This window comes from Ailuropoda melanoleuca, chromosome 20 (assembly GCF_002007445.2).
Source record: "Ailuropoda melanoleuca isolate Jingjing chromosome 20, ASM200744v2, whole genome shotgun sequence".
NCBI lineage: Eukaryota > Metazoa > Chordata > Mammalia > Carnivora > Ursidae > Ailuropoda > Ailuropoda melanoleuca.
This window is the reverse complement of record NC_048237.1, coordinates 12,769,702-12,791,874: the sequence shown is the minus strand read 5'-3', so window position 1 is coordinate 12,791,874 and position 22,173 is coordinate 12,769,702. Positions and strand designations below refer to the sequence as shown.

General features: G+C 38.0%; 1 protein-coding gene across 2 annotated transcripts; it reads left to right on the top strand.

Moving 5' to 3' along the window:
* Nucleotides 1-10: 10 nt before the first annotated feature.
* PPP2R3C (protein phosphatase 2 regulatory subunit B''gamma) lies at nt 11-22,161 on the top strand. Of its 2 annotated transcripts, none has more exons than XM_034648428.1 (13): nt 11-220; nt 4,842-4,969; nt 7,196-7,300; nt 7,907-8,019; nt 8,456-8,553; nt 10,339-10,409; nt 12,856-12,988; nt 13,405-13,460; nt 13,538-13,613; nt 14,311-14,447; nt 16,518-16,655; nt 18,926-18,985; nt 21,640-22,161. In XM_034648428.1, the coding sequence occupies exons 1-13, from the start codon at nt 163-165 to the stop codon at nt 21,826-21,828; spliced, it is 1,362 nt and encodes a 453-aa protein (XP_034504319.1). In that variant the 5' UTR covers nt 11-162; the 3' UTR covers nt 21,829-22,161. The 2 variants fall into 2 exon arrangements, with proteins under 2 accessions (XP_034504319.1, XP_011227689.1); XM_011229387.3 differs by having other exon boundaries at nt 23-240.
* Nucleotides 22,162-22,173: the final 12 nt, after the last annotated feature.

Sequence of the window (22,173 nt, the reverse complement as noted above, 5' to 3'; positions counted from 1 at the left end):
AACGTGATCGCGGTATTCTCTGCAGTAGCTATAATGGGTTTTTGCCTGGTTAACCGACTTCCGCCCAAGTCCAAGATGGCGGTTGAGCGTTCGTGACCCTTAGGGGTTGGGCGGTGATTGCAGTCTGAGCTAGTAGGGGGTGGAGCGGTTAGTAAACAGCAAATGCAGGAGCTGCTGCGCGGGAGTCGGCCATGGACTGGAAAGAGATTCTTCGCCGGAGGTTAGCGACACCCAACACAGGTACCCACAGTGAGTTTGGGAGGGGCTGCTCGCAGACCTAGGCGGCCCTAAAACTCCTGGAGGTAGGGGGAGATGGAGAAGAGCAGCTACTGGGAGCCGCACTTTATGCTTCTGTGAAAGCTCTCTTGACAAAGACAGATGGGACGTGATTTAGGGGTACTGATAGGTTTGACCCACACTTCCCGGGAAAAGGATTGCGGGAATGAAGAGCTACCTTAGCACCCACTTACGTGGCCTTGACCAAGGCTTTTGAGGGATAATTGAGAACCCCGGTTCCACCAACTCTTCAGTCCTACTACAACCTATAATCCATTGATCTTATGCGTTTTTACTAACGTACTTTTCACTTCCCTCCTTATCCATTTTAGATTTCATAATCTATTTTTCCTTATTCTTTTCCTCCTCCTTCACACTTGCTTGTTAACCAGCCTGGTTAAAGCTCTTTCTATTCCACACGTACCCTCGGGGCAGCCAGAAGTGGCTGGAGAAAAACGGAACCGTGGCAGATTGTCTCACTTTGAATTCATGTCCACTAACCTAAAGTGTTTCAGTTATTCATTTACACGTCTGCCGCGTTTCCCTACATATTCATTCTACACTTTAAGGCAGTTATCATCTTCCAGACCTCCAATTCTCCAATGTGTGCTACCTACTCCTTCTCTTCAGTTGATGAACTTGTGTATATATTTGAGAAAGTCGATGCAAAGAAAAACCTCACCTGTTCCCACTTACATTTCTATCAGCCCTTTCCCCACCATAGATGCCCATAAACTCTGCCTTTACTGTTCAAGATGAACTGTCCATGCTCCTGTTTGGGACAATTCCTCCACTCCAACAGTAGATCGTGTTTCCTTTCTTTTATTCACTGACTTCACTCTGTTCTTACGTTCTCTCTCATGTATCATCAGATGTTCCTTCTCTGCTGAATCATTTCCATCAGCTCTGAAAAACATGGCTGTAATATACTCCATGTAAGAAAAATCATTTCATCTCACATCTCCCTCCAGCTTTTGCTGCATTTTTCTGCACTCCTTATAGGAAAACTTACCAAAAAAGTCACGTGTACTTGTACTTTCTCCTCTTCTTCACTCCTTTTTTTTTTTGCTGTCAATAAAAGTACTTTTATTGAGTAAATTTGCTTTATTTTTTAAACATTTTTTATTTAATTCAATTAATTAACATATAATGTATTATTGGTTTTAAAGGTATAGGCCTGTGCCTCATCAGTCTTATCCAATATCCGGTGTTCATTACATCACGTGCCCTCCTTAATATTTATCATCCAGTTATCCCATCTCTCCATCCTCCACCCCCAGCAACTCTCAGTTTGTTTCCTATGATTAAGAGTCTCTTATGTCTCCCTCTCTGGTTTCATCTTGTTTAATTTTTTCTTCTCTTCCCCTATGATCCTCTGTTTTGTTTCTTGAATTCCACATATGAGTGAAATCGTATAATTGTCTTTCTCTGATTGACTTTATTTCACTTAGCATAATACCCTCTAGTTCCATTCACGTCATTGCAAATGGCAAGGTTTCAATTTTTGATGGCTGTGTAATATTCCAGTGTGTGTGTGTGTCTGTGTGTGTGTGTCTGTGTGTGTGTGTGTACCGCATCGTCTTTATCCATTCATCGGTCGGTGGACATCTGGACTCTTTCCATAGTTTGGCTTGTGGACATTGCTGCTATAAACACGGGGTGCAGGTGCCCCTTCAGATCACTACATTTGTATCTTTGGGATAAATACCCACTCCATTGCATGCCTGTTATGTGCCGAGTACTGTTCTAGGCTATAGCAGTAAACAAAACAGACAAAAGTTCTCCTTGTGGAACTTAAGCCTTAGTGTTGGGAGAGACGATAAATAATAAGTAAATCATTTCAGTTGTATAACTTGTATTTAAGGCTGTTTTCTTCATCGGTGTGCTAGATCCCATTTTTGCTGCTTAGAGATGTACTCCTGCAGTTATCCCCTCTGCCCTACATCAGTTTTTCTTTCTCAGTCGCCATATCAGTGTATGAACATGGTGCTATTTCTCTCACTCTAAAGAAACTTTCTCGTCTTAACTTCTACCTCTAGCTATGCCTCATTTCCCTGCTCCCCTTACAGCAATGCTTGTTAAAAGAATTGTTGATTAAATCTGTGCTGTAATTACTGCTTGTCAACATCATCAGTGATCTCCTTTGTTGTGCCAGTGGTCAGTTTTTAGTCCTCACTTTACTTGACCTGCCAGCAGTCCCTGCCAGGGATATGGTAGTTCACTCCCCCTCTAAACATACTTTCTTCTCTTGGTTTCTGGGAGTCATACTCCCTTAGTTTTCTTCCCACCCCACCAGTAATCCCTTCTCAGTCTTTTGTGTTCTTCTCCCCAACACCTCAGCGTTGGAGTTCCCAAAGCTAAGTAAGTCCCTGATCAGCTTCTGTTCTCTATCTACACTCACCTTCATGGTGAAATAGCCATTCTTATGGGTTTAAATACTGTATATTTGCTTTTGTCTCCTAAATTTATATCTCCGTTTTGTAAATGCCAGATTCATATATCTAATTACTTACTTGACATGGCCACTTGGTTCTAATAGGTATCTTAATCTTAACTTGTCCAAAACTGAACTCCTGGTCTCCTTTCTAACCTGCTCACTTGTAACTTTCCCCATCTGCTCAGGTCATAACCTTTGGAGATACCTTCAGCTGCTCTTTTTCTCTGACACCCACATTCAGTGTGTCTGCAAATCCTGAGATTAAGAGAATATATTCAGAATGTTTACTCCTAAGCACCTCCATTGCAGCCACCATGATCCAGGCCATTACCGTCTGTCGCCTGGATTACTGCATTAGACTCCCAATTGCTGCTGGTGGCTCTCTCCCTCACCAGAATAAAAGCCAGTGTCTTTCTAATGACCTAGTGGCCTTGACTCCCGTTATCTGCCTTCCCTCATCTACTCTTTCCTCTGGCTCACTCTGCTGCAGCCACACTGGCTGCCTCCCTCTTCCCTGGTTACACCAGGCACATTCCTATCTTAGAGCCTTGGTCCTCGCTGTTTCCTTGCCTGGTATGCACTTCTCCCTGTTTATCTGCACAGCCTGCTTCCTTGCCTTCTTCAGTTTTTTTGCTCAGTTTCATCTCAGTGAGGCTTTCCCTGACGCTCTGTTGAAAGCCGTATGTAGGGATGGACACATGTGCACACGTCCACTCATACATATACTTGTGTCTCCCTAGAATAGTTGAATGAAAAAGAATGAGTGAAATGAAAATGACTCTTGGGATTTGGGCTTGGGTAACTGGACAAATACCATTAACTGGGATGGAAATATGAAATTAGAAGAATGGTAAGGTAAGGGATGGGAAAATTATTTTAGATATATTGGAGGGTGAGGATGAAAATATTTGTTTTGAATGTATGAATTTAGAATTCAAAAGCAATGTCTGGGTTAGTGACATACATTTGGGACTTAGAAGTCAAACTATGAAAGTTGAAATGAGGAAGAAAGAGTAACAAAAAAGAAATGGCCAAAAAATAAGAGAATCAACAGCGTGGCCTAAGGTTAAAAATTAACATGGCACATGTGGCAGAAATGCAGGCATAAGAGAGGTTTAGGGGGACAGCTGTAGGCACATTGGAAGGAACTGAGACCAGGAAGAGGAAAATAAACTATTGAGAAAATAGGTCACAGATTTGAAGATTTCAGTGAGGTGGAAGTGTAGGTATTATGACAGGTTTTGAATAACCAGGAGAGAAAAACTATCTGAGAGTATATTTAAATGTAGTATATTTAGCAGCAGACATCTGTGGTCTTACCATGGAACTGAGTGACAGAGGTGACCCCCCCTTCATAGTCGAGGGGTCACAGTTACTCATAAACGTTTATCCTTCCTTGACAATTGGAGGACCTTGAGGTGAAGAACACTGTGTGCCAGTTGCTGTGGTCAATAAACAGTGCGGGGGATGGATTCAATGAGACGGCCGTAGGCCAGCAGCAGGCGGGCTGGAGGGTAAGAGCAGCCTGAGACGGAAGGGGTTTACATTAGGTAGGGGAACAGTGATTGCAAGGCCGAAACTTCATGAGGTCAAGGGCTGTGTCTGTTTTCTCACCACACCAGCCCCAGTGTCTAGTAGTGTTCTATCCATAGTAGGCGCGCAGTAAGTACTTTTGAGGGAATGAATCGTGAATGTGCCAGAAGTCCGTAAGGAGATAGTGGCTTGAGGAGGAGACAAGTATAATGATGAAAAAGAGGGAGCAACTAAGATGTGGTGGAAAATGCAGGGGAGGCTCTTTTGATTCTTGGTGTTTCAAGAAAATTAATATAGATGTTCAGGGTATAAGCACAACTTTGAATGTCTTTTTTACAGTGTTATTACACTGTAGTAAAAAATATTGATTTTAAGGGGCGCCTGGGTGGCTCAGTCGGTTGAGCGTCCAACTGTAGATTTCGGTTCAGGTCATGATCTCAGGGTCATGAGATTGAGCCGCGTGCTGGGTTCTGTACTGGGTGTGGAGCCCACTTAAGATTCTCTCTCTCTCTCTCTCTCTATATATATATAAATAAGTAAGTAAAAATATTGATTTTGAAAGTGATTTTCCCCCTTTAATCTATTTTGTTACCAGAAAAAAAAAGTGAACAAGAATTAAAAGATGAGGAAATGGATTTGTTTACCAAGTACTACTCAGAATGGAAAGGAGACAGAAAAAACACAAATGAATTCTATAAAACCATTCCCCGGTTTTATTACAGGGTAAGTGTTATCTAAGCAAGTGTCTCATGGAGTTTATAGATGAAATGTTAGCTTTTAAAATGGGATCAGAATCTTTTATACAAATAAATAGAGATTGTATTTTAAATTCTATATGTTCTTTCATTGTAGTTGATTTTATCATTGTTTTGGAATTGATAAAATCTCAAGTTTTGATATAAATCGGTATAAGAACACAAGGTTGTCGCTTGGCCCCCTTTGTTTGAGTTACAGGCTTTTTCTTATGGATATTACTAGTAGGTATTCTGTTGGATCATGTGTCAGGCTTTTTATAAGATTTAGGTTTACTTGGCTGATCACCATTTTTAACTTTGTCTTTTACCCATGTTCTAAGGTAATACATTTTGCTTGAGGTTAAACTGAAAAATAAATTAAAATGGAAAACTTGAAGAGTTATAATTATGTTTCCTTGTGCCGAAACCATAAAGAAGTCTTTGAAAAAGATTATAGACCACAGGAAGACCTTAAGAAAGCTGCTTACAGCTGAAATTGAAGGCGACTAAAAAGAATAAGACCTATTTAGTATTATGTAAAATGTGACCACTATGGAAGAGTTAACTGTGAAATTTTAGCTGAATGTCTCTTAAACTTGCTACCTTCTAAACTCAATTATAACATTATTTACAAAGAAAGTAAACATTCTTTCGCTTGCAACGTATTAATATGTGAATTATCTAGATAGTTGTAACTTATTTCTTCAAGTACAAACCTTTGCCAAGTGAACCATTTTTATTGGAAACTTTTCTGTAATACTATTTCCCAGTCTTTTAAGAATTATATGACTACGGGGGCCTAGCTGCCCCAAGGTCAGTAGATTGTGTGACTCTTGATCTCAGGGTTGTGAGTTCAAGCCCCATGTTGGGTGTAGAGATTACTTAAAAATAAAATCTTAAAAAAAAAAGAATTATATTACTAAATCCACATTTGTCATGGAAAAGAGAAAAAACAGCTGATATTTTCCCATAACATTGCACAGAGATGTAAATAAATATTTCTACATGAATCCTTCTCCATACTTATGTGTACATGTGTGTTTAACAACAATGGGATCATAACAAACCTACTTCTCCCACTTTATGTGTTTCATACTTTCTTAAACAGAGTCCTCGAGACAACTGAAAATTTTTGATAGTCTGGGGGAACCGGAAGGGAATTGATGTTTATTGAGTGCCACTGTACTTCAGAGCACTTTATATTCATGATCTCATTTAATCAGAATTATGAAATAGTATTTTATCCAGAAACAGCCCTTAGATGTTGATATGACCCCATTTCTGAGCCCAGGACTCAACTTTCCTGTACTTCCAGTACCAACCTTTTGCCTCTCCCATGTGGTTCCTGAGGGAATTCCCTTTTCCCCTGTTTCTCTCTTTGACCTCTTCCAGATCCCACATGGTTTCCTGTCTGCAGATGTGGATTTGTGGGATGTTCTTTCTGTTTCTTCCCTCTCTGTCTTCCCACTACTTTGGAGAAACCACCTACCATCTTTGATTACCACTTCTGTCCTTGGCTGGTTAGCTGGTTGACTAGCCACGGGAGCACAGTCACAGTTTCAACCCCAGCCTCACCTGCTAATGCTTCCTCCTTTTCCATTCCTTTTGATGGGAGTGATGGCATCTTAGTTCTTGGAAATGAAAGAACGAATTTGGACTATGGTTACTTAGCTACATTTAATGGGGCAGAGATATAGACAAAGAAGAAATCCTCAAAGCAAATTATTTGAGGTCGTGCTGGAATGAGTCATTTTAAAGCCCTGTTTATGGAAATCACCCCAGCGGACAGACCCTCTGCCTAGGAGGTGAACATAATAGACACTGGCTTGACTCTCTCTAAGAAGTAAGGTCATTCAAGCTCAAAGGGCATATTTTGCTAAGACCGTGTATCTTCAGTTAGTCCTAACTTAATTGTATGTCAGTCTAAGGTTATGGTGGAAAGAGTACCCTAAGAATATAAAATGAAACTTGGGCTATACTGTTAGCTCTTTCTAGGCAGCGATCTGGCCTTGCTGATTATTGAATCCTCTGGGGATCTCTTTTTGTTAAATGAACTTTTTAAATGCATGATAACTTGAAGTTAAGCAAAATTGAGATAGAAAAATAATTTGAGGCAATGCAGTATGTAGTTATTTTAGGAGGCCAAATATATTTTTACATAATCCAATAATAGTCTAGAATTTAAGTGTAGAAATTAACTCTAGTGTATTTTTAGCTGCCAGCTGAAGATGAACTCTTACTACAAAAATTAAGAGAGGAATCCAGAGCCGTCTTTCTGCAGAGGAAAAGCAGAGAACTGTTAGATAATGAAGAATTACAGGTAAGAGTAGGATTAAAGTTTGCTTTGGATGTTGGCCATTTCTTTATTTGTATTAAAGTTATACAGGATCTCAGGGTGTCTTAATGGAGCCACTACTGCAGAGTGGGTGACTGCAGGCCCTGGAGCAATGATTCCTATCAAAATCAGCTGCAGAACTTGCCTGGGCACCGTCTCCCAAAGATTTTGTTTTGTTTTGTTTTTTAAGTCCCTAGGTGATTCTAATGTGAGGCCAAAGTTGAGAACCACTACTATAGGGTCAAACTTCGGGGGTTCACATCCTAGCCATGGTCTGTGACTTTGGGCAATGGACTTAACATTTCTGTGCTTCAATTCTCATCTGTTACATAGGGATAACAGTATCTATGTGCATCACATAGTTATATGGAATAAAGAGGTACCATATATGAAAACTTTAAAATTGGGCATTCAATAAACGCCAGCTATTCATATTATATTATTAGCAATCAAAGGGATAATAGGGAATGAGATTCATCTAAATATTAAATCTCTGCTATCGACTATCATTTTAGTGGAAATAACACATTTCACTGATGTTAAATTTTGTTTTGTTAACTGTAACATCTTCATTTCTGCAATTCTCCTAAGAACTTATGGTTTTTGCTGGATAAGCACCAGACACCACCTATGATTGGAGAGGAAGCAATGATTAATTATGAAAATTTTTTGAAGGTTGGTGAAAAGGCTGGACCAAAGTGCAAGTAAGTATAATTAAGTATAATTAACAAAGAAGTATGTTATGTTAAGCATTTTAAATGCCTGAAATAAATGTCAATGAAAATATAAGTCAGTCGTGTGACAGTTTGAGTCATTAATGAAATTTAAAATTATTTAGTCAAGAAAATTACATTGGTATGAAGTTATTAAAAAAATAATAGTTTATAATATAGTGTATTTATATATTATACAACTATATATATAGTACATTTATTTACAACAGTACAGGTTTTCATTCTTTTTTAGCCTTTCATAAGATAAAACTCAAAGATGTATGACTTAATATTTTAAGTTTTGAACTATGGTTTTCACTTTGATTTTTTTCATTTTGATTTTTAATTGTTTGAATTCATGCTGTTTGCCAATATAGTAGGTCTGCTATGTTGGCAGATGATTTTAATCTTCATTTCCTTTCCTTAGGCAGTTTTTCACAGCAAAAGTCTTTGCTAAACTCCTTCATACAGACTCTTATGGAAGAATTTCTATCATGCAGTTCTTCAATTATGTCATGAGAAAAGGTGATTTCATTTTCCTTGTGTTTAAACTCCTCTTACTGGGAATAAAGGAGGTTTTGGTACATGCTTTTACAGTATTCCTTCTATATGAAACAACTGTAAGTTTGTTTGTAGTGAATTTGAATCAGTAGCAGAACTTCTTTCTTTTCTTTTTTTGTAAAAGAGAGAGCACAGAGAGCGGGCGGTGGGGGTTGGGACAGAGGGAGAGGGAGAATCCCAAGCAGGCTTGATGCTCAGCAGGGAGCTGGACACACAGCTGGGTATCAGGACCCTGAGATTATGACCTGAGCCAGAATCAATAGTCAGATGCTTAACTGACTGAGTCACCCAGGCAACCACGAATAGCAGAATTTCTTACCTTTTGACCCAGATTTGTTTTTTTATTATTCGAATTCTCTCCTAGAGGAACTTACTAGAGTGGAGATTTTCTGCTATAAATTTGGGTTCATTATTATAAACAAAACAAAACAAAAACATGTATCCTAAAGATACTAGCTAAGAACTGTATATCAAAAGCTTTTTTTAATGTATGGTGATTTAAATTATTTTAATTCCTGGTAATTCTATTTTATCAATATACAGTTGACCTTTGAAGAACACAGGGGTTCGGGCACTAACCTTCCATGCAGTTGAAAATCTGAGTATAAGTTTTGACTCCCCAGAAATTGAACTGTTAAGAGCCCATTGTTGGCTAGAAGCCTTACCAATATCATAAACAGTTGATTAACACGTGTTTTATATGTTACATGTATTATATACTATATTCTTATAATAAAGGAAGCTGGAGAAAAGAATGTTATTAAGAAAATCATGAGGTGGGGTGCCTGGCTGGCTCAGTCAGCGGAGCATGCAACTCTTGATCTTGGGGCTGTGAGTTTGAGCCCACGTACAGTGTAGAAATTACTTTAAAAAGAAAGAAAGAAAGAAAGAAAGAAGGAAATTCGTAAGGAAGAGAAAGTACGTTTACAGTACCATACTGTATTTGGGGGGGGAACCTGTGTAAGTACGTTTACAGTACCATACTGTACTGGGGGGGGAACCTGTATAAGTACGTTTACAGTACCATACTGTATTGGGGGGGGACCTGTATAAGTACGTTTACAGTACCATACTGTATTGGGGGGGGGGAACCTGTATAAGTACGTTTACAGTACCATACTGTATTGGGGGGAACCTGTATAAGTACGTTTACAGTACCATACTGTATTGGGGGGGGACCTGTATAAGTGGACTCACACAGTTCAAACCCATGTTGTTCAAGAGTCAGCTGTGTTACGGGTTGAGTTGCCTGAGAGGATAGTTCCAAACTCAGAATTACAGCATCAGATTCAAGTTTTTATTAAACAACTTGGAGTTGTTATGATTCATTTCTGTAAGTTCCATAATGATCTGTGAAGTCCTTTGTGTACCATCTTTAATTAATATTTAGTCGCAGTAGTTAACCTCAGTAGAATAAGAATAAATGCACCTTCACTGAAGGCATAACATTGCACTCACTGTCCCTTTTTGGTGGAACACCAAGTTTAGTGGGTAAAGAATATTTTCAAGGGCATTAACTTTATTGTCACTGTAGGCAGGGTAGAGTTGTTGATACCTGCCATTAATTCTATGGTATATTATGATACAAACAATTTTGGGATTACTGAATTAAGTAATATATGTGTGTGAAGAAGTATGTTTGTAGAATTATTATTTCGTCCCTCTAATCTAGCTGTTTATCTCCTTTTATCCATATATATGCTAAGGACAGAGCTTAAAATTACATTTCATCTTCTTCTTTATTGTCAGTTTGGCTTCATCAGACAAGAATAGGTCTCAGTTTATATGATGTTGCTGGACAAGGGTACCTTCGGGAATCTGTAAGTATTAACCTAGTTTAATAACTGCTATAGACACCTAAAAAGTCAAAAATTGAGCTACCCTATGACCCAGCCATTGCACTACTGGGTATTTACCCCAAAGATACAGACGTAGTGAAGAGAAAGGGCCATATGCACCCCAGTGTTCATAGCAGCATTGTCCACAATAGCTAAATCGTGGAAGGAACCGAGATGCCCTTCAACAGATGACTGGATTAAGAAGTTGTGGTCCATATATACAATGGAATATTACTCAGCTATCAGAAAGAACGAGTTCTCAACATTTGCTGCAACATGAACGGCACTGGAGGAGATAACGCTGAGTGAAATAACTCAAGCAGAGAAAGACAATTATCATATGATTTCTCTCATCTATGGAACATAAGAACTAGGAAGATCGGTAGGGGAAGAAAGGGATAAAGAAAAGGGGTACAGAAGGGGGAATGAAGCATGAGAGACTATGGACTCTGAGAAACAAACTGAGGGCCTCAGAGGGGAGGGGAGTGGGGGAATGGGATGGACCGGTGATGGGTAGTAAGGAGGGCACGTATTGCATGGTGCACTGGGTGTTATATGTAACTAATGAATCATCAAACTTTACATTGGAAACCGGGGATGTACTGTATGGTGACTAACATAATATAATAAAAAAATATTAAAATAAAAAAAATAACTGCTATAGACACCAAAATGTTAACAGTAGTTATCACTGCGTGTTGGGATTACAGATGATTATTTTGTTTCTCTGCTTTTATTTGTTTTTACAAATAATGTGTTACTAAAAATCTTTAAAAATGTATATTGACCACAAAAATTCCTTTTTAGATTCTTTTTCTCCAACTTTTAAAAATAGCTTTTCATGGGGCACCTGGGTGGCACAGCGGTTAAGCATCTGCCTTCGGCTCAGGGCGTGATCCCAGCTTTCTGGGATCGAGCCCCACATCAGGCTCTTCCGCTATGAGCCTGCTTCTTCCTCTCCCACTCCCCCTGCTTGTGTTCCCTCTCTCCCTGGCTGTCTCTATCTCTGTCGAATAAATAAATAAAATCTTTTTTAAAAAAAAATAGCTTTTCAAAGGAGAAAATAAAAAGAATGTAGTGTTTTCACAGGATTAAAAATCATTGAAAAAACAGGAAAACTTCTGGTTATTCATGAGCGTTATAAATGTTAGGTGCAGGAATTTTTCAGGCTGACAAAGATCATTAAGTTTGATAATGTTTTTAATAAGGGAATATAAAATAGGCCATGATTTCCCAAACTCTTAATTCACGGTGCCATTGGTATCTCCGTAATTTTTGTATGGTGCCTCTAGGTCAAAAGAAATACCTACCAGTTCCATTTATTAGTTAGTTCCTCCTCTCAGAGGAGCCTGATGTGGGGCTCGATCCCACAACGCCAGGATCACGCCCTGAGCCGAAGGCAGACGCTTAACGACTGTGCCACCCAGGCGCCCCATTTATTAGTTAGTTCTAAACAATTTATGAACGTATTCATTAAGCTTATTATATTTGCCATTTGAAAAAACATACACATATGTTGAAAGTAAGTAAAATTTTTGCTTCATTCTTAAATTAGAAATACTAATTGCATCTGTGCCCATGGGGCACACTGTATGGCCAGTCAAACCTGGCAGTTAGATTGGACAGTCATCCTCGCTTCCTGTTCCACACGAACTTTGTGTGGTACTTGCTTTATCACAGTGACCATCAAGAACCTAGCTTGGCAAAGACTGATGTCATCAAAAGGCACGTATCTTGGTCACTGTTGAAAATGTGTCTTGAGCTCATAGCTCTAGCTCATAGCCACATCTACTGTGTACTGTCTGGCAGATGTCACTGTTTCCCCGAAATTTTTAAAATATCCTGCTGCACCCCTGTGAGTTTACTGAAGCGTTCCTGGCACAATTTGGAAATTATTGGTTTAGTCTTCACATTGCTGGTGGGAGTGTAAAATGGAGAGGGGAGGTGGGAAGTTTTCTCCTCCCCATTTGTGTTCTCTCTTGCTATCTCTGTCTCTCTCAAATAAATAAATAAAATCTTTTTAAAAATTAAAAGATTTTATTTATTTGAGAGAGAGAGAGTGCGTGAGCATGAGAGAACACAAGCGGGGGAGGGGCAGAGGGAGAAGCAGACTCCCCACTAAGCAGGAAGGCCAACTCGGGACTCTATCCCAGGACCCTGGGAAGACCACCTGAGCCACGCAGCCACCCCCTTTTTTGTTCCTTTTGAATTTGGAATTATGTAGGATATATTGCTTTTTCAAAAATGTTAAAACTGAAATAAAAGGCAAAACAATGTAAGTTTTACCACTAACATAATTATTTTATCATTAAAATACTATTGAGAGCTGAATAATTTTTAGGACTGAAATTCAACATCCCAATATCTAATGAAGAAACAAGATCAGACAGTTCACATTATAACATTTTGATTTGTTTTGTTCTTTCAGGATTTAGAAAACTACATATTGGAACTTATCCCTACTTTGCCACAATTAGATGGGCTGGAAAAGTCTTTTTACTCCTTCTATGTTTGTACAGCAGTTAGGAAGTTCTTCTTCTTTTTAGACCCTCTAAGAACAGGTAAAAGAAAATCTTAGATATTATAAGGATATTATTCTAAATCTCAATAACTAAAGTCTTGAAAATGTCATTTATTTTTCTAGTATGTCATTGCCTTTAATATTATAAAGATCTTTTATGATTTATTTGCACCAACTAGAACCAGCTGTGTGACAGTGGGCATGTCACCTAACTCTTAGTTTCTTCATCTCTTAAGTGATGTGTGAGCTGGATAACCAATGACTCCCTCCGGTTCTAAGAAGCCAGTTATTCTGACATGATTTGCTATCCCTGATATATAATATACTGGAGAGATGTTCTTGATGAAAGATATGAAGCTTTAAAATATCAATTGTGTGATTACTCTTCTAAAATAATACCTTTATAAAATTGAGTTCCTCTTTTTTAAAAAATGAAATTGTGTTTGTTCTTTAAAGGGAAGATTAAAATTCAAGATATTTTAGCATGCAGCTTCCTAGATGATTTATTGGAGGTAAATATGTTTTTTAAATACTTAATTATATCACTTGACATTTACTACCTTCTAATTATATCTCTGTGTTTATTTAGTTAAGGGATGAGGAACTGTCCAAGGAGAGTCAAGAAACTAATTGGTTTTCTGCACCTTCTGCCCTAAGGGTATATGGTATGGTTCCTGTCATAATGCTAAAATTTGAGTGATCCATTCCACAGTTAATTAGCGTTCAAAGGACACTTTTATACATAGGCTAATTTACCTTAGGATGAAAGTATTCTGATTACCTTAAGAGCTAGTATTCTAGATTACTGAAATTCACTTGTCGTTGTCTTACTCTTTAACAGAACATACAGGGTGTAATTTGATCCTTTGACTCGGGAGCATCATATGAACATCAGTTATTATCTTGCATTGTGGTAAAATGCCACTGCTGTCAGCATCCACAGTGGCAAGTGTTCTAGGGACCGTTCGCTTTTTACTTTAAGTTCATTAGTCTGCTACCTTGTTCTCTTGGGTGATCTTCTGACTCCTTTTGTCATCCTTGATCTCTGCTTTCAAGAGCCAGCATTTCAGTGCTTTTTATTGACCCTGTCTCTTTCTAATTTGGAAACCTAGGAAAGTTCTAAAAGGTTGCAAATTGAAAACAAATAATGATGGAAATGGCCCAAAGGCCATGGCTTTATGCAAAGCTTAAAGGCTGTTGTGCTAGAGAGCGCAGGGATAGCTGCTCTTAGGGCACTACCCTAAGATAGTTTGAAAATCAGAGTATTAACCAATAAAAAGAACTTCTTGTGTTTATTCTTTTGTCCTCTAATTAGAATTTTATTTTGGTCATAAATGTCTTTTTATCATTTTTCTTCCCAAGGCCAGTATTTGAATCTTGATAAGGATCACAATGGTATGCTCAGTAAAGAAGAACTCTCCCGCTATGGAACAGCAACCATGACCAACGTCTTCTTAGATCGTGTTTTCCAGGAGTGTCTCACTTATGATGGAGAAATGGTAGGAGTTTAAATCTCTGATATAATTAAAAATTTAGGCTCCCAGTTTCCACAAACCCTTTTCTTGATGTGATACAGCATTATTTTTATATCAGTATCTTTAAAAGTCTGAACTAATCAAATTGTGAATTTTGAAGACTTTTAAGGTCAATTTGCTTAAAAACATTATGGACTCAGGACAAATATAAAATTTTAATACTTTGTTCATTTCATTATCAGTGTATTTCTTTTTTAATGTTTCAAGTTCTGTTTTAATTCCAGTTAGTTTACAGTGTGATAGTAAGAATTTAGTGATTCATCACTTCCTACAATACCCAGTGCTCATCCCAACAAGTGCCCTTCTTAATGCCCATCTCCCATTTAGCCCATCTCCCCTGCCCACCTCCCCCAAGGAGTATGGATTAGTGGGGGTAAAAATCTGAAAAGCTGGCGAATCCTATTGACTGTTTTCATATAGATGGTTCATTCATTAAATTTCCAGATCAGTGTACCATGGATGCTGCGATTTAAATCTGAGAATCGGGTTGTATTACTTTCTGTAAGGGGCCGTTATTAGTAGCTAATGCACCTGTCCTTTTATCACAACAGTGCAAAATACTGAAGGAAATTCTACCTAGCATTTTAAAATCACCATCCTTGCTATTAAAAACGTGTTAAGGATGGGATAAATTACCAAACCAATGACACTTAAGAAATGGCCATATTGTCAGAAGAGAATTGGGGATTTAGGTTTCATCACTTAGCTTGAATAGCAGTTTTCTAAATTATACCATTTTTAGTCAGTGGTATAGGAAAAGGGGGAAAAGGGGGAGAAACTCTGCTTTGTGAGTCCTGCAGCTACAGTCACTGTCTACAGGCGACATTGAGGAGCTTGTAGTCTAATGACCTCTGGTGAATACAGTCAGAGGCTGCAGCTATGGGTGGAGTTAGACCATGACAAGCCTGCATCTCTTTAGCTCTTTATACTGCAATTTATGCCAAAAGGAATTCTTCATCTTAGCCTAAAAAAACTTTACAAGAATATAAAATTTTTTTTCTAAGTGGAATCTCCAAAGTGTTCTTTTCACCATGCAAAAAAAGTAATGAGTATCCCTTTTTTGTAGAGAAAGCTTTGTTTTCTTCATGTTTTTCTAGCTTTCATTTTGTGTTTTGCCTTTTTTGGGAAGAGAACAGTTTCAGTTCACTGTATAATATTGGGTATTCTTAAGATAGCTTCTTGTTGGAAGCTGATTTTAAATCTGATTTTAAAATGTTTAATTATTTCAAAATAACTATTTAAATATACTATTCAAATATACTATTCATTCCAGATAAACTTTTTTTTCCCAAACTGACTACACTGAAGATACTAATTTAGTGCATTGTATAATAGCTTAGTCACTGTCCTATCCACTTCAAGGCATAATAAAAGAAAATTACTCCTTAAGACAGCAGCTCTCATAAGAAAATGAGCTATGTCCCCAATACTGTCCTGTACATATTAACTGCTATGTAGAATTTCTAGAAACCAATATTAAGTATACAAATGGATATCTCATTTCATATTTTTAAAAAATTGCCATTTTTATGAGAGACTCTTGACTCTGGGAAACAAACTGAGGGTTGTGGAAGGGAAGGTGGGTGGGGGGGATCAGGTAACTGGGTGATGGGCATTAAGGAGGGCACGGAATGTGAGGAGCTCTGGGTGTTATACACAACTGATGAATCATTGAATGCTACATCTGAAACTAATGATATACTATATGTTGGCTAATTGAGGGGTGTCTGGGTGGCTTAGTCGGTTAAGCATCTGCCTTCAGCTCAGGCCCTAATCCCAGGGTGCTGGTATCGAGGAGTCCAGCATCGGGCTCCCTGCTCAGCTGGGAGCCTGCTTCTTCCTCTGCCCCTCCCCCTCTCATGATATCTCTCTCTCTCTGCCTCTCAAATAAATAAAGTCTTAAAAAAATATGTTGGCTAACTGAATTTAAAAAATTGTCATCTTTGATTTAAAATAGCTTCAGATCATTAGATATTCACTTGAAAAGTTAATTCCACACAAGGCTTCTAATGAATGTCACTTTCTTCTCTGTAGGACTATAAGACCTACCTGGACTTTGTTCTTGCGTTAGAAAATCGAAAAGAACCTGCAGCTCTGCAGTATATTTTCAAATTACTTGACATTGAGAACAAAGGATATCTGAATGTCTTTTCACTTAATTACTTCTTTAGGGTAAGTCTCATTTGTGTAAATGAGTCATTGTTCCTTAAGATATACTATTTGATTTAAATTATCTACTTAGTAACAATTTTATCTAACTTGTGATGTTTAAATATAACGAAGAGGTTTACTAACAGATTTTGTTATTAATATTTTTTTAAGTAGCTCCATGCCCAGCATGGAGCCCAACATGGGGCTTGAACTCACAACCCTGAGATTGAAACCTGAGCTGAAGTCAAGAGTCGGACACTTAATAAACTGACTGAACCACCCAGATGCCCCAATTTACTAACAGATTTTAGAAGAAAATCAAGTCTGCTTTTAGTTTCTTCTGTTTTTAAAAAATATAAATAGACTAAATCAAAGCTTATTGGATTAGTTGTAGAACATCAAAGTGTATAAATATGTGTCGGGCTATACTAGCCACTGGAGGTACAGACATGCGTGAGAAATTCTGTGTCTTGGTGATCAAAAACTAGTGTGTAAAATCCTTCAGAAGCTTCAATTAAACAGTCAGAAAAGGTAGAAGTTTTGCAGACTTTGATAGTAGTAGATTCTTTTAAATACTGTGCTGTAAAAAATAAAAATTATTAACTTTAATAATTTTTAAATTACTATATGCTGCATTTCAGTATGAAAAAAGATTTGCTGAAGTGCTTATTTTGTGCCTTAGGCGGTCTCAGAGAATAACATGATGAGTTCTGAGAAGGGAAATTTGATTGTATCTTATCTGATAAGCATTCAGATGCACAAGGTATAAAAATAGGAATGTCTGCCCTTTTAAGACCAATCATTCCTAAATTTGAATGGAGACTTTTCTATTTGGCGGAATAGTTTTGTACAGTAGTATTTCACTCTGTTACCTTATTTCTTTAGCTAGTTTTTAGAAGACTGTGTGATTTTTTATATGGTTAAGACAACAATAGGAAGAAATGGCTTTTTTTAAACAATAAAAATGACATTTTCCATCTTTGTCATAAAACATTTTTTCCAGAGGCTTTTCCTTTTCCATTTAAAAATCTGGGATACTTTAAAAATAACTATTTGGTTTCTGAGTTTCATAGTATTTAAAATTCATAGTTTCATGCTAAATTCCCTAAAACTTCCATAATGATTTCCTAGATAGTAATGACTACAAATATTAGGATAAATTACAATCACAGTATTAGGATACATTTTTTAAAAATTGAATCCGTAGCTAATCTGAGAATATAATACTAACTCATCATAGGGATGCCCCACTTTAGGCAGACCTATTAAATGAAAATTCAGTTTTAGGAAAACAAACTAATTTTGGAAATTAAACACTCAACCCTTTTTCATAAAGACTTCTTTACAGTATCTTCTCTTAGAATATTAAATTTTGTTTTTAAAATATTTTATACACACATTTATTTTATCAAAGTATTCAGGCTTGGTTGTATGGGTTAAGGTAAATACTTACTGGTGCTGAGTCCTGCAATCCTAAGCTCTTCGTAGAGTCTTTGCCCCTGAATATCCCAGTGATAAAGGTCGGCCTAGATGGTGCACTCTAGATAGTATGTCCGGGTCTCCTACTCTGGTGGCTGTGAGTATACTCAGATTCTCACCTACTCCAAAGAGAAACCTATGCATACACTGATACCGGTGGCACCAGATACAGACTAGGCACCTGCAACATATTTATTTGACTATTTACCAAGAATTTTAAGCGTCACATTCTCTAGTAAATGACTCTCGCCTAAAATAGTTATTAGTCCACCAGGATCACAGTAGTTTCTTCCGCTAGTGGTTTGGTTTTGTTTTGTTTCTTAAAGGTTATAAAAGAGAGTTTGAGGGAGGCTTACCTCCATTTTTTTTTTCTGTCAAGTACAAGGCAAAGTATAGGGTGGGAGGCAGAGGTGGCAGATTGGGTGTCTTAAAGAATGATGAAGGTACGAACAGCATTCCTGGAAAATGCAAGGATCGGGCATAACAGAATAACGGCTAGGCCATGTAAAGGCCCATGTGAGGCTGGAGACCATTCCTATATAGTAGCAAAAATCTGTGGCCTCGTACACTTTTTTCTGGAATTCTCAATAGCAAGATAAGATCTAGAAAGGTTGATGGTTACACTGATCGTTGGTTAAGTTTTGCTGACTAGATGTGAAGCAAGGTCAAGAAGTTGAGAAAACTGGCAAGTGTGGTTGAAATGATAAAGCTTGTGGTCTGATAGGAAAGGAAGTGGGACTAAAAAGGGGCCATGGAACAGGAAGGGGGCTGTGGTCTATTTTTTATTTACAGACTTATTCCTACCCATACAGGCCATACAGGAACTAATGAAAATCCATGGACAAGATCCTGTTTCATTTCAAGATGTCAAGGTTACCTTTTCTTTTCTTTTCTTTAAGTAAGCTCTACACCCAGTGTGGGGCTTTTGAGCTCTCATGACCCTGAGATCAGAAGCCACACGCTCTACTGACTGAGCGAGCCAGGCGCCCCTTACCTTTTAATGTACGTGATACTACTTGGGACGCCTGGGTGGCTCAGTCAGTTAAGAGTCTAATTCTTGGATTTGGCTCAGGTCATGATCTCAGGGTCCTGGGATTGAGCCCACTTCGGGCTTTGTGGGGAGTGTCCTTCTCCTCCCTTCCCCCCCCCCGCCCCCTCTCCCCTGCTCATGCGCACGCATGCGCACAAAGATAAATAATCTTTAAAAAATAATACACATAATACCAGATAATCACCTATATTATGTGAAATTTTGTATGAAAGAAACTTTTGAATATGAAGTACTGACTCGAATCAAGTATTTGCTATTATTCATTCTGAGCAATATTTAATTCATTAGAAACTGAGACCACACTTGGACTAACGATTTGCATGGTTTATGATTTTAGCATTGTCAGACTGTACTTTCGTTGGAAACATTCATTCGTTTTGATTGAAAATGAAGAGAATCAATACAGCCTGCATCCTTTGGCAGCCTATTCCAGTGTAAAATGAATTTTTATCCTGGTAACTACAGTTGACCCTTGAACAACACAGGAATTAGGGGCAATGTCCCTCCCCCACGCAGTTGAAAATCCATGTAGAACTTTTGACTCCCCCAAAAACTTAACTACTCATAGCCTACTGTTGACTGGAAGCCTCACACAAACAATAACATAGTCATTTTGTGGTTGTTTCATATACTATATTCTTAAAAATGGAGCTAGAGAAAAAATGTGACTGAGAAAACCATAAGAAAAGGAAATGCATTTACAGTATACTGTATTTATCAAAAATATCCACGTCTAAGTGGACCCATGCATTTCAGACGTCTGTTGTTCAAGGGTCAACTGTATTTAGGTTTGGGCACTTTTTAAATCTACTTCAAAGGTCTTACTTGCTTTTGTATTATTAAGGAGCTATCAGTCCTACAATATGAAAACTACCACTATTTGAAACACATGCTAATACTTCATTTTAGTAGTCAGACTTCCACCAACTGTGAAAAACCTACAGTACCCAGTACCGATTCAGGTTCAGGTTACATACTGAAATAAAATAACCCATCCAATTTTAATTAAGTATAAGATAAAGTAAAGGGCTATTTTGGTTTAATATAAATGAGACAAATCTGAAACTATCCAACAGGCAACCTAAGAACTAGTAATTTTAAATTGCCACTAACCTAGAAAAGGAAGTTTCATAAACATAAAAGATTAAAAGCTCGTACCTTTCATTTATATGAATTGTTTTAAACTTTTTTTTTTTAAGATTTTATTTATTTATTTGAGAAGCAAGAGAGAGATTGAGAGAACGAGTGGGAGGAGGGGCAGAGGGAGAAGCAGATTCTCTGTGAAGCAGGGAGCCCGATGCAGGACTTGATCCCAGAACCCTGGGATCATGACCTGAGCTGAAAGCAGACGCTTAACCAACTGAGCCACCCAGGCGCCCTTAAAGATTTTGTTTAGTTTTAGAGAGAGCGAGCTTGACCACGCAAGCAGCGGGAGGGAGAAGGACAAGCAGACTCTGCACTGAGCAGGGAGCTCGAGCTCACAACCCTAAATCATGACCTGAGCCAAAATTGAGTCAGAGGCCCAACTGACTGAGCCACCCAGGTGCCCTGAATTGTTCTAATTTTTTAAAAATTTGCCTCCTTAAATGCCACTAGAGCCTCTGAGTACAAAAAGATTAGAAAACATGTACCTAATTCCTTCTAAATACTCATACAGTATACCTCAAAATACAGAAGTATTTCCATCTGTTCCAGTAAATTTTAGCACAAATTCATTGTCATTCTGGATGACTAATTCTTTAATATGACTAATTCTTTAAAACTGAACCTCCCCCATCCACCACTCACCTTAGATCCAGAGTATAAAAAGTTGACATTTATATCGGAAATGAAGTTTTGTCACTATCTTGGCTTTGGAAGCATTTATGTTTTTAGTTGGAGCTGAGTTTGCACTTAAAGGAAGACCTTACTTTACCACCAATTAAAACACAATAGAAAAGTTGAAGATACTTAACACATATTCAAAGAATACTGCATTAATTTTGCCAGTAATTAGCTATGTAGTTTGGATTAGATTAAACTCTAAGCCTCAGTTTCTTTCTTTTAAGATGAGGAAGAGTGGGGCCCCTGGGTGGCTCAGTTGGTTAAGCGTCTGCCTTGGGCCCAGGTCATGATCTCAGGGTCCTGAAATCGAGCCCCACATCGGGCTCCCTGCTCAGAAGGGAGCCTGCTTCTCCCTCCCCCTCTGCCTGATGCTCCCCGCTGCTTGTGCTCTCCCTCTCTCTGTCAAATAAATAAAATCTTAAAAAAAAAAAAAAAGATGAGGGATAGCTATTACATACCTAAGGAATCTTCCAATAAAATTCTCTGATTGTTCATACAGAAAAGGAGTTGCCTGTGTGTCAACTAGAAAAGAAAAAACTAGAACAAAAAATTTTACATAAGCTCAAGTGCCAGCCTTGAATTTCACATCATTGTCTGATAGAAATTTAGTGGATCAGATACCAGATCTCATTGTGTTTTTCTCTCTCGCAGGATGAAATCTTTGACATGGTTAAACCAAAGGATCCTTTGAAAATCTCTCTTCAGGATTTAATCAACAGTAATCAAGGAGACACGGTCACCACCATTCTAATTGATCTGAATGGCTTCTGGACTTATGAGAACAGAGAAGCTCTTGTTGCAAATGACAATGAAAACTCTGCAGACCTTGACGATACATGATCTCTCAAAGACTAGACTGTGTTCATTAAGATAAGCTTGAATGCTGCACGCAAAACCTTTCAAGCACAATCCTTAGAAACAGCCTAAATAAAACACTTTATATGCCTATAAAACACAGCAAACGTTTTGGTTATTGGAATCCTGGTTGCAGTTTGGAGGCAATAGGACCAGATATTGTTTTAGGAGGTATTAAATTCTTGTTCCATTTAGCTCAAATATGGTAAGTGTGATTTGGTAAAGGTTGGAGTCTACTTTAAATCTGTATAATCTTTAGAAATAAAGGAAGTTTTCATGGAATAGTTCTGACATTAGATATAAAGAATTCAAATACCTGAGGGATAGTTT

What these genes read in the sequence shown, in the direction of transcription:
- PPP2R3C (XM_034648428.1), top strand. Translation starts at nt 163, where the DNA reads ATGCAGGAGCTGCTGCGCGGGAGTCGGCCATGGACTGGAAAGAGATTC. An exon ending in TAGATAATGAAGAATTACAG is followed by an intron (nt 7,301 to 7,906) that starts GTAAGAGTAGGA and finishes AATTCTCCTAAG; the next exon opens with AACTTATGGTTTTTGCTGGA. An exon ending in TTCTGCCCTAAGGGTATATG is followed by an intron (nt 13,614 to 14,310) that starts GTATGGTTCCTG and finishes TTTCTTCCCAAG; the next exon opens with GCCAGTATTTGAATCTTGAT.